The sequence below is a fragment of the Coffea arabica genome, chromosome 2c (genome assembly GCF_036785885.1).
Source record: "Coffea arabica cultivar ET-39 chromosome 2c, Coffea Arabica ET-39 HiFi, whole genome shotgun sequence".
Lineage (NCBI taxonomy): Eukaryota > Viridiplantae > Streptophyta > Magnoliopsida > Gentianales > Rubiaceae > Coffea > Coffea arabica.
The window spans coordinates 5,016,237-5,028,829 of NC_092312.1; the positions used below are offsets into that span (position 1 = coordinate 5,016,237).

At 37.6% G+C, this 12,593-nt stretch overlaps 2 protein-coding genes across 2 annotated transcripts; both read right to left on the reverse strand.

Annotated features, from left to right (window-relative positions):
• Positions 1–355: 355 nt before the first annotated feature.
• On the reverse strand, positions 356–2,706 carry LOC113730328 (U-box domain-containing protein 1-like). Its single transcript, XM_027254960.2, has one exon. The coding sequence runs from the start codon at positions 2,548–2,550 to the stop codon at positions 487–489; it is 2,064 nt and encodes a 687-aa protein (XP_027110761.1). The 5' UTR covers positions 2,551–2,706; the 3' UTR covers positions 356–486.
• A 7,733-nt stretch (positions 2,707–10,439) lies between these two features.
• Positions 10,440–12,494, reverse strand: LOC113730329 (transcription factor bHLH51-like). The gene is made up of 2 exons (XM_027254961.2): positions 11,997–12,494; positions 10,440–11,350 (listed from the first exon to the last, which is right to left on the reverse strand). The coding sequence occupies exons 1-2, from the start codon at positions 12,318–12,320 to the stop codon at positions 10,880–10,882; spliced, it is 795 nt and encodes a 264-aa protein (XP_027110762.1). The 5' UTR covers positions 12,321–12,494; the 3' UTR covers positions 10,440–10,879.
• Positions 12,495–12,593: the final 99 nt, after the last annotated feature.

The following is a 12,593-nucleotide window of genomic DNA, read 5'->3' on the forward strand; positions in this document are numbered from 1 at the left end:
TCCTTAAGAGCAACAGCGGTTCTGGTTGTAGCATTTCTGTCGTATGTAGTCAGCTCAAAGGTCAATTTTTCTGAACTCTTGCTTTTTAATGTCAGGTTCTTGATATAATTATTCTCGAGCATGGAATTTTTGCTGTGTGGCTGGCGTTGATTCATGTTAATTGGTGATTTTGATCCTTTTGCTCTCATACGTACCCTATGCTCTGCTTATTGACTTAACAGCTTCACTTTATTGGCAATTAGTAATGCATAACATATTTTGCTTCAGGTATCTTGATCTCAATCTCTGTTTCTATATTGATTGCTTTCTCATGCAGACAGAACCACTAGAGTTTGCGTTGACAATTTTGTTGGTCTAATGAGAAAATTACGAGGAGATTCTTTATTGAAGCACAACTGTAGGATGCCATGTGATGAAGTTAAGCCGCATGGCAGTTTCGAGTCAACACAATTTACATTTTCGTTTAGCAATCTAGTTAAATCTGTGTTACCCAACAGGATTCCGAGATTGAGAACAGCATCTATTCAGTATCCTAAGAAGAGCGTCGGCTTTTCTTCGAGCTTTTAAAGATCCATCTGCAGCCAAGCTTTGGAGCGATGGAATGCTTCGTGGATTCATTAACAGCTTTCTCGCAACATCCTCACCACCATCCTTGCATAGCCCGACCAGCAGAGTTATCGAATTCTCCTTTCCCTTGGAAGATCCAAATCTCAGGAGATCGATAAGAAGAGGAACCAAGATCCTACTCTTCCTTAACTCTTCTAATCCTTCACTGCATCCAAGCAGGAGGGCAAGCACGCCTAATGCATCATCGGTGATCCCAGCCTTGTCATCTAACAACAGGTCAATGAGCAGTGGAACTGCTCCAGCGAGAACGACACTGACCTTATTAACATTGTAAACTGCAAGGTTAAAAAGTGCTATTGCTGCATCTCTTTTCCCAGCTGTAGTCCCTTCTCCTAGGAGCCGAACTAAGCCCGGAATGGCTCTAGGACGGGCTCCAATGAATATCTTGTAATCGTCTACTATGGACAAACTGAAGATTGCTGCTGCTGCATTTTCTCTTGCCTCCATTGTTTTTCCTGATTGTAAAACGTCAATTATGTTGTCAATTGCACCAGCAGACATAATCAACGTCTTGTTGTTATCATATATGGAAAGGTTGAGCAGAGCAGTCACTGCATTTTCCTGGATTCTTGGATCATGAGAATTCATCAGAGTTACAAGGAATGGAATAGGTCCTGCTTCTGCTATGATCCTGCGATTGTCCGTGCCAGTTTTTGCAAGTAGCCGAATCTCGTATGCTGCCTGTCTCTGGATATCTGGTGATCCTGTCGCCAGCTTCCCCACTAAAAACTCAGCCGTCATTTTGACTGCATCTGCTGCAGCTTTAGTGGCAGAAATATGATCTACTGCATTTGCACATAATTTTCTTTTACTACTACTCCTTCCCAAATCTGAAGAGGATAATGCAGATTCCACCATTGGAATATTATTCTCCTGGCACCATTGATGAATCAGACTTTTCAACACGTAATTGGGTATGAGGGCCATGTGTATCAAGCGTTGCCCGCTTTTTGGGCATGTATGATGACCTGAATTAATCCACTGTGCGATTGAACTTCGATCATAAGTATGGCCAGATGCGACTATGACCGGGTCCCTTATCAAGTCAAGTGATATTGGGCAGCGGTATTCATCAGGGATGTTGAGAATCAGTGATTGGGAAGACGAGGGCTGATCGTAACGGCTAGTAAGATGAGCAGTGGGTAGCTTTTGATCCTCCTTGATCTTCTGATTTTTTTCTTCGCTGAAGATCACAGTTTTTGATAAGGAGACCAGGGATATCAGATTCTTGATGTTTGAGACCACGATGAGTCCACCAGTGCCTGCCTGCTTCTCAGCTTCTGCCTCTAGCTTTGAAATCTCCTCTTCATAATCTAAGGGGCTTCTCAGCCCAATGGTGCCTAATATCTCTTTGACTTTACCATAATCAGAGGAACCTTTATTCTTGACGTTCTTATGAGCTTTATTGGACATAAGTTGAAGAAGCTCATCTCTTCTCTGAATCTCTCGGCGGTCAAGGAACAATTCAACCCTTTTTGCCTGTTTGTGGAGAAGCTCGACTTGCTCCCTGGTGTCCATTGTAAGATTAAGCAAGCTGAGGGGAAGGATGTCCAGTGCTCTTCCCATCTCCTTGACTACTGCATAGAATTGATTCGAAACAAACTCCGTTTGAACTAGATTCCATAGAGAACTTCCTTCCTTGCAACTCTCTATCAAGAATTTCACTCTTCGTATAACAGAGAAAAGCTCTGTAAGGCATAAGACTGAGGATGGAGGAAGGGTGCCACTTGTTTCTTGAATCTCTTCAAACAAGGAAGAAAGAAGTCTGATCCTGCTTATCATCGTTGATATGTTTTTAACCTGTACAGAAGGAAATTTTTCGATCGAAGTAACCTCGTTAGAGATGTGGATCAGTGATTCGAGCAAACCCCCAGCGGGAAAAAACCCTGAGGAGACCATGAGAGGAGGTAGCGACCCATCCATTGCTTTGCAATGTTCTGAGAGTCCTGTTCATTCTTATTTTGCGCGATCAACAAATTGTCAGGCTATAGAAAAACTGGACGGAACATTCCCCGTTTTGGAAAACAATTATAATAATGCTATGGGATTTTGGCCATTTCTGTTTGTACTCATTATGTAGCTAACAATAAAAGGTGGCTGGTGGGAGAAGAAAGCAGTCTCTCAATTTGCTGCCACTTGGAGGGGGAGGGAAAACTGGCCTGCCGTATTAGTCATATTCCTATCTAATCTTTTATTGGGGGTTCAAACATGCAGGTCTATTCAAAACAGCTTTGTCAACGCCTTCGTTTGGTAGTTGGTAGCCATAGAGTCTTTCCAATACATTGTCAAGTTACCATATATTATTTAATTAGGGGAATGTCTAATTCCAGCTGCTTAGGTGTAAAAGTCCTTGGACAGTAATGCTTGTACTCTACTGCGTAACCTCAACATATGATAAGAGGTCATTCATCAGATATGAGATCATGATAATCATAAGCTTATGATGATCTTGACGTAACAGTTAAGAGACAATAGGGTTGCACTCCGACGGGGGATGAAAAGTTGATTCTCTTAGTTGCTCATTCTTTCGCAATTACTACTTACTAGTAGTGGGATGGCACCTGAAAATCAGAACATGTGTATGGCTTCATGAACTCAGGAGGGTTTTTGCATGGTGATATTGCGCATCTCCTAGCTAGCAGATTGTCTTAGATGAGCTGATAAGAAACTTGACGCTTTCAGCTGCTAAGTGCTCATGTCACTAGGGTCTGCTAAAAACTTCACAGAATCGGCCAGAAGCAGATTAGGGACACATCAGAATGCCCGTTTTGCAGTGTACAGCAAAATTAACCGCATTGCCGAATGGATCCGCAATATTATATATTTAGGAAACGTATCCCAGTCACGAAGTTGTTGTACATTTGTATCTTCTGCAGTCTCAAGTAAAAAGCTTAAAGAAAGGAAAACTCATTTGACTTTGAATGCAGCCGAATAGCAGCAGCTCTGGCAGAAGATGAGACAGAAATGCATGCGGAGGTTAAAAGTCTTAGTAGAAGAATAAATAGGTACGTACTGTAGTTAGTACGAGTCTCAAAGTATATATGAACTGGATGTGATGATTTATTAAGCTATTGCACGCGTGGAAGAAGTAAGCAGGTCGTCTTAAATTCCTTGATTTTTTGATCACTAGCTGCTTTTTCAGTAGTTGATCGAGTCTGCTACTTCAAATTTATTGTGGAAGTGGGGAGGCTAGTTGAATGATTTTTGTTGTTTTTTTCAGACCTGAAAACGAATAAGAAACGTCATTTAATTTAAGACAGGCCAATCTGGACAAGCTAGCTATAGATCTTGTATAATGGATTTCTTGGTTGCTTTAGAGTTCACCAAAAAGAGCACTCAGGCTTTCTTCTTCGTTGATCGAAAACCCAAAAGCCACTGGTCAACTCTTGAGGGTGAAAATTCTGGAGCCGCAACAGAAGAAAACGGCTTTTATTATTCTTCCTTTTGCTCGATACAAATTCTGGGCAAAAAAAAAAAAAAAAAAACCTAATCAAACAAAATAGAGTAATTTTTTATGTACCGTAAGTATATACACAAATTGGTGTAAATACATTTTACATAATCTAATTTCAAATTTGATATTCACTTTTTGGTCTACATCTGTTAGTATAAAAAAAAAATATCCACTACACTAAAATCTAATAATAGATAAAAATTTAATTCAGTAAAATAATGCATACACGAATGTAGCTTACTGTAGCCTCCTGTTTGGAAGGTAAGTTTTTTGAGAATTTGTCTAAAACTTTACTGTAACTTACTGTAGAAGTTTTTTAAAAAAATTTTGAAATGTGTAGATTTTTGAATATTTTGAAGTATATAGTTTAAAAATTTTGAGAAATTTTTTGAAGTTACTGTAACTAAAATTTTTAAAAAACTTGGGTTCCAAACAAGGCCGTATATCTTTTAATTAAGGAAAGAACGAACTCATCAAATGCAATTTTTCACTATTTAGGAAGAAATTCAGAGAGCACCCCATTTTTTGAGAATTGATTTAAAAAATCCCACATTTTGAGAATTCACCATAAAAAAACGCACATTATAGAGTTTTTTTTTTTTTCATCACAGTGGGTATTTGGGTCCGTGGACTGGGTATTTGGGTCCGTAGACTGGTTACTGTACAACCCAACTAATTCCACTGTGGGTTGGGAGAGGCCTGATCCAAGCATCACCAGCCACGGTAGAACGGGGATTCGATCCCTGGACCCAACTGAGACTACAACCACGGAACCGAACCCCGAGGGAGACACTAAAGAAAGACTCTTTGGGTGTGCCTGCCTGGCACTCCAATATTTTGATATATTTTTTGTGTTAGACATATTATGTATTACGAATATTTTGTCTGTATTAATTGTTAAAAATATCATTACAATTTTAAAATACCCTTATCCAAACGATTTAAAAGCGCACACTTATTGTTCTCGTCCATCATCAATCTTCCTTGCCATTTCTACTTTTGCCGCCGCTGTCCCCACTCCCCAGGCCAGACCTACCACCGTTGGCCGCCGCCGCCGCCGGATGGAATTGTCCAATCCTTCTCGCGATTCGCGAACCTGCATAAAGCTACGTCAGTCTTTGCCTAATCTAAAACTTGAGAGTAATTAACAAAAGATCTGAAACGACAGGGCCACCTGGAAGTCCAAAGTTTTGGGCCTAACAGCGTAGTAGATGGTTCTTTGATGAATTATGAGGTACGGAATCTCAAAAACCTGTTATGGCCCAAAACTTCCCCAGGTCAAATAGCCCACAGGGAAAATTATTTCTACCATTTCTGTTGGCCTTGCTTAGCCATCAGACCAGCTCCTTGTTGGTTAAAGCAATGATCATTGCAAGGTTTTAACATTTTTTTTTTCTTTTTTCAGGCCAAAATATGTATTGGAAGGAAAGATTCTAAAAGCACTTGGCTTTTTAGTGGAGTGTTTTTGTCCCTATTCTCTAAGGCAGCTGGTGAAAATTGGACACTTGCAAAAGGGCCCTTATATTTCAAAGCTGAAATGCAAATGGTCGAGGGAACAATAAAACACTTTGGACCGACGAAAATGAAATCCAAGATGGGTCAGTCCCTTCCCTTCGTACAATTGTGGGTCGGCCTGCAGACGTGTGCCTTTCCACAACTTTACCCACGTTTAAGATTCAAAAAGCAACAATAATAACAAATGATGATGACTTCCTAAAAAAATAAATAATAAATAAAACATTTTACTGTTTAATACTACAAGCTTAGGCGGTTTTATCATTTATGAGAGGCTTAATTGTCCGGTCCCTGGACGCTAAAAGAGTTTTGATGAATTTGAATCTGATTATCATTACAAGTCAAAAGTATATCCCTAATCATAAGTTGTGTCACAGGACTGTTCTTACAAATCACTCATTAAAAGAGTCCTCACATCGGCCAAGAAAATGATTTTCTTTGCTCATTTTCCTTAATAGAAGAGACGGTGAACTAATGGATTTCACCATTAGTATCTGCACTAAAAATAAATTTTACTTCTTGCTCGCTCGCAGTAATGAGCGATTTGTAAGGAAAAAATTTATTTTTTATCGTGTTCTGCACTACAATTTTGTCGAGATTTCTGATTGTCTTAAACCCAATACAAGACTAAGTATTATAGAGTGATGAAAAGTCTCTTTAATTTTTTTTAATGTAGGGCAAGATCTTTTCAACACATTCCATTGATTACAACATTTCCTGCTAATGACCGTTAAAAGGGGCAAATCATACAAACTCTGGAAAAAAATATGATTTTGCAAATAAATAAATAAATAAACGCCATGGGATGGGAGTAGATACCAATCAGTCGTCAAAATTAAAAAAAAAAAAAGGGTGTCGCTATCAAATTCGGGGACGAACACTAGTATAAAATAATTCTTGCTCAACTTTCAAACAAGCAACTAGTAGTAATAATCAAGTGCATGGTGGATGTGGCGTGTGGTTGCCGGCCTCCCTTGCTCTGGTCGTGGCTTGGGAAACGACAAATGATTATTTAAACACTTTCTTCCCAAGTGGGGAGACTTGGGGACGACCATTATTATCATCATCTTCTTCTTCTTCTCCTCTTTTTTTTTTTTTTTTTGTGTGTGCTTTCCACCTTTTGAAGTGACAACAAATTCTTTTCTTTTCCACCATAGCCACAATTTTTTTCCCGTGTTGCACTTTCTTCCAACTTGTATCTGGATCCTCCTTAATTTGTCGGTTAGGCGGTTCTGAAGTGTAGTACTAACTTACTGCACAAATCTCCAATTAAATTCCTTTGAAGAAAGTTGTACCATGCAAAAAGAAAAGACTGAGAACAAAAATTAAGAATACCAATCGAGCCTTTTTCTAATTTGTTCCAACTATATCAATCAAGCCTTTTCAGTTTTTTTTTTTTTTTTTTTGGGTTGAGAATTGTGAACTAAAGATAATTGTATATACGAATCTATTATCATAAAAAACAATATGTCATTTTAGAAGTTATAGACATATTAAACTTCTCCCATTACTTTATATTGTTCAGAATTTTAAATGTTGGTGAAAGTATCTACAAATCAAGATAGAAATACCTAAAATATAAAGATGAAAAACAAAATACTTACATGAGCGGTGTAGGAGTAGTTCATAGAAACAAACAAGGCACAACACTCGACGACACCGCAAGTCCTTTCAATCAGCTTTCTTTTTAATGGGATTCCCATTTCACGTAACTTAGCGGAACTGAGGTGACGATTGTCTTCTATCTCCCAAGAGGGCCCCTAAATCTTTATATCCTACCCACATTTCAACTTCTTTATGGTGGATTTTACCTTCAAAAGCAAAGGTTATATATTACCACCAATCTCCCAGATACTCCAGTTTTTTGTTGCTTGGGATTCCATTTCAGTCTGGAGATAGTCTCATCATATGACATTATGGATCATCATTTTAGTACCTAAACTTGCTCAGCTGCCTTTGTGGATTTTGAGGTTGCTCATCAATTTCTAGTGATCACTGACCAGTAGTGTATTTTCTCCGTGGCGCAGGCAGTCAAGGAGTTTCTACACCTAACAAGGGAAAAAGTAAATCATATTTAAGGAGTGGAACTTTCTTGCCTAACAGGAAAATTCTAACAGGATGGATGTCAGTGCAATTTTGATGGTGAAGATTTGCGAGATTTTAGTTTCATCCGTTCAAAAGATCCTACATCATCTATGCGGGAATTGATGTGAACCCTACCAATCTAACAAGTCTTTTCTTGAGGTAAAAAAAAGGAGAAAACGGTGTCCTCGCTGAACACAAACACGAAAAAAAAGGGGTGACATGTGCAGTGAGTTATACTAAACTTTTTGATATTTTTATTTCATCAACTTAACTATTTTTTGTGTCAAATGGTCTACCAAAGTCCTAAAAGTATTTCATGGGCTACTTGATACGAAAAAAAAAGAGATACCAAAAAAAATTAATGAATGCAATGAGAATCTTAAACAGTGTAATAATATATACTGCACATTTTACTCCCAAAAAAACAAAAATCGGACCGAAAGTCCGAAATTTTAGTGGCAATCTTTGCCTTTCAAAGATCGACTTGTATTTGTGTTGAACTTCTATCCTACATAATTGAACAGTCCAACGAAATGATTCCGGTTGAATTGGTTGAACCGGAAATTAGTACTACCGTACATATATCACAGCTTAAGAATTTCGAGGCCAGGTAAAATTGTGGCGTCTAGTGTTGCAAATAGGACTGTCAATAGGCTGGACCAACCCGAGTTCGGCTCGTTCGATCAGACAAAAAGCCTTATAAACCCGACCTTTTAGTGAGTTCGTCTGAATTTGAGTCTCAAAATTAAGTCCGAATTAAATATGAGCCGAGTTTGGGCCTTATCAAGTTCAAACTCGATATACGCGTGACCCTTTAATTATCTATATATATATATATATATATAATATTGAAAAATTTGTCAAATTGATCCCTAACATTTTCATAAAAAACTTTTTTAGTCCTTAACATATAAATTATGAGCCAATTTGGTCCTAATGCTCGTATTTGCTCATTTCTCCGACTAAAAATAGTACATCTTTCTCACGTGGATATAATTTTAAGGGCAAAATCGGAAGACATTCGTTAATCCATGGTTTTAGATTCTAAAAGAAAGAGAATATTCTCTTCAAAACTCAACTTCTCAATGGCTACTCTTTCATAACTCCACACACTCCTCCTAGAATCAATCTTGAGTCATTTTCCCTGCACCTACTCCATCAGATGCATTCCACCATCACCACTAATCCAAAGCCTGATAATCTCAAGAGAACCAAAAAACTTGAAGTTTGAAGAAGGTGAAATTTTGCATTTTGCAATCCTTCACGAAATCCCAAATTGTTGAATCCTTCAGAAGCTGCGATTGTTCATCCTAGCATTCTCCATACCGTTCTTTCCATCGTTGATGACATCCCATCCAACCGCAAGATTTTTATCAAAAGTCTATGGTTTGTTACTTTCAAGAATGTTGAGTCTTTCTTGCTTGCCCTAGAAAGCCCCAAAAATAAAATTGATGGGTTTGTCAGCAATGGGTTTATCAGCAATAAAATTGGTAGAGAATGTGCCAAACAACTGAGATGAGTTCTGAGACTTTGTTGAATTATTTTGAGAGATATAGTGAAATTGAAAAAGGGCTTGGGGGTTTGATATGGGGACAGGGAAATCAAGGAAAGTGCAAAAGCTGCTTTGACTGAGAAGGTGAAATTTGTTGATGGTTTCCGACTAGTTTGCAAAATGGTGTCGAGGGAAGGGAGAAAAGTAATAGGAATCCAAAGGGGGTTTTGACTGTAAAATCATGGATTAATGAATGTTTTTCGATTTTGCTCTTGAAATTATGCCCATGTAAGAGAGGTGTGCTGTTTTTAGTCGGAAAAATAAGCAAATAAGAGCATTAGGGCCAAACTGGCTCATAATTTATATGTTAGGGATTATTCTGGCTGATTTTAAATGTTAGGGACTAAAAAAATTTTTTGTGAAAATATTAGGGGATCAATTTGACAAATTTTCCTATAATATTTATATTTTGATATTATATATAATTATATATCCAAATATATTATTATTAAATACTAAATATACATAAATTACAAAATATAAAAATACATCTAAAGACTCTTCCATGAGCTTTTTGAAAGTCAATATTAGTAATGCATAACTAAATCTCTAACTTTTCTTATTAGTTGAATAAATTTTTGTGTTGGCATAATATTGGTTGATTTCTTTTTGGTTTACAAACACAAATCATCAAGCATGTTTTGTTTCAAATCACAATATTATAAAAAAAGTTTCAACTTTTAAAGATGTATTGACTTATGATCGCATGTTTTATTACTATTTTTCATGTATTTTGAACGAATTAAATAAAAATATTGTTAAAAAATTGTTGGTTTATATACTTTTTAAGAACTATTGTTTGTTCATGTTTAGTTTTAATATTATAGTCTTGTAAATGTTAAATTAATTTTACAACTTCATAGTTATAGTAATTATATTAAGAAAATTAAGGAGTAATAAGTAAGCTTGGGCTAAACTCGATTAAGACTCACAACCCGAATATTATGTGAGTTGAGTATGAACTTCACATTTATAAATCCGAAACTCATAGCCCGAAACCCTAAAATGTTCCAAATTATATAAGCTGAGCTTGAACTCACGGAAGCCCGACTCATTAGGCCTGATTAACAGGCCTAACTGCAAAACGACTTTTCGGACGAAACGTGTAGAGGACTATCGGTCAAGCGTCAAAAACCGACCAAAAAAACAAAAGAAACAAAAAAGAAATTCATGCTTGTGTATATTTCATTAAATTGCTTTTAAAAATAAAAAAAAAATCACTCATTCAGGAAGTAGTACTGGTACAGTTTATACGTGTATCTAAATATCTTACTGGTATCAAAAGTATACTATTGCATCACAAGTACAACTTGGTCTCTTGTGACAATTATAACTTACGAGAGTTAGGAGACATTATTGCCGGTGGGAAACGAGTAAATAAAGCAAAGCAATTCTAGCCACCCCATCTAATATTAGTACGATCAACATCAAATTCTAATACAAGTGCTATTTCTGGTTGAAAGTAAATCTACCTATATGCATAAATATTTATTAATTAGCAAAGCAGATGTTTACAATGTATAATATATACGTACTATATATAATCAGAAGAAGGAGCCGCAGCAAATGTTGAAGGTCCAAAGGCTGTTTTTTTTTTTTTTTTTTAAAAAAAAAAAGAGATGTTTTGAAATTAATAACGAATTAAATTAATGAGAAGGCAAGAAGAACCTTTGTCGTCTACTTTTAATACGATAGTTTGATCCAGTACTAGTGGTGCATGAGGCAGCAATCCTACTCAACACTAGTTTTAGTGACTGCTTAAGTGTGTTGCCGCAAATCCCTCCTTCCACACTACTACTAATGGGGCAAAGGATGAAACTACTTTTGATTCTGCCCCCCAAGCTGATGACATTTGCTTCAACTGTGGTCAGCCGGAGGCTTTTCAGAGCCCGATTCAGCTCCGAAAAGAATTCTGGCCGATCATCGCAGCAAACACAAGCCTTGAGCAAGATTTTCCGATCCTTGGCTATGGAGCTGCAGTATTCATCATCCACATAATCGACTGTGACTTCGTCAACATCAGTTGGGATCATCATGCAATTGCTGATCTCCGTCGTCTTGCTCTTCATTTCCTTCACATGCTCAACCACACTGCCCAGTAGAGCTGCCTTGTCCATCTATGTCAAGATAATTTTATTTAAAAAAAAAAAACAAAAAATTAAACACTTCGACAAAGCCTAACTAAAACAAAGTAGTTTTAATCTGTTTATATATTCAGGATCATCCACACACTCTTGTTTGATCCTTCCATTGAAAATTGAACATTCCCTCTCTCACTTGTGCTGAAAAGGGCATAATTTACATCTAACGCTTCTCGTTGTTGTATCTTTTGCTTCCAAGGCATCAAACCTATCGAAGGAGAGAATTAGCTTTGGAAATATTATCCAGTGTTTTGGCTGCCTTGGTTTTCAAGTTACCTCAACCTTCTGACTTGTGTGTATGACAGATTATGCACCGGAAAAAATTAGACATTGTTTGTTGCGACAACTGTTAGTATATCCGTGTACTGGTAGTATCTGAATTGATGGAAATACTATTTTCTTGAGGCGAAAATTACGTGCGGGATCTTCCCGGCCATGATCTTGCAAGTTAATTTGGAGAACTTAATTAGCAACTTAATAGAAGATGACTAAAAGAAGAGCATCTTGAGCTAGTCGATTAATTAAGCTTCAGATCACAGGGAGAGAATCAGGTTTTTTATTTTTTCTGGAAGGTGGTGGTGGCCGGCCCGGGGGGGGGGGGGGTTGGGGTTGTGCTAATTACCTTTTCAGACTTGGGAATCAGTTTCCTCAGAGTAGCAAGCTGCGCGTTTATCCGGTCCCTACGCCTCTTCTCCGCTTCACTATGGCTTCTAGAGGCACTTGCAGCCCTTCCCTCGGCGAACCCTTCAGCGGGAATCGACCAGGGATGCAGGGAGAAAGGATAGCCATCGAAGTTGAAAGATGAAGCTTCATCTGGAGTACTATTATTATTGAGCTGTGGAGCTAGAAAGGGCAAGTCCATGCTGTTTTGTTCAACAGCAGCTTGGTGACAGACTTTCCAGGCTGCATCTTCTTGTAAATCAGCCGAAGAAAAACAATTTGCCATGTCCTGTGTATGTGGTGATAGAAAAAGGTCTAGCAAACAGGATAATCTCTTTGCTTTTTATCCCAAATCTAGAGCTGCTATTTATTTTTCAATACTAGAAATGAAGAGAAATGTGTGATCTTCGAGAATTGATTGTGACTGGCGTGACATATAGTGGCCTTTAATCTGTCACATGAAAATCATTTTTGGACCTATCTTCGGGAGTCACCTAAGCATCAGAACTTTTGTGCATTAGGAAACAAACAGTTTCAGCCGTAAAGGATCTTAAATGCT

What these genes read in the sequence shown, in the direction of transcription:
- LOC113730328 (XM_027254960.2), bottom strand. Translation starts at nt 2,550, where the DNA reads ATGGATGGGTCGCTACCTCCTCTCATGGTCTCCTCAGGGTTTTTTCCC.
- LOC113730329 (XM_027254961.2), bottom strand. Translation starts at nt 12,320, where the DNA reads ATGGCAAATTGTTTTTCTTCGGCTGATTTACAAGAAGATGCAGCCTGG. An exon ending in TGATTCCCAAGTCTGAAAAG is followed by an intron (nt 11,351 to 11,996) that starts GTAATTAGCACA and finishes ATCTTGACATAG; the next exon opens with ATGGACAAGGCAGCTCTACT.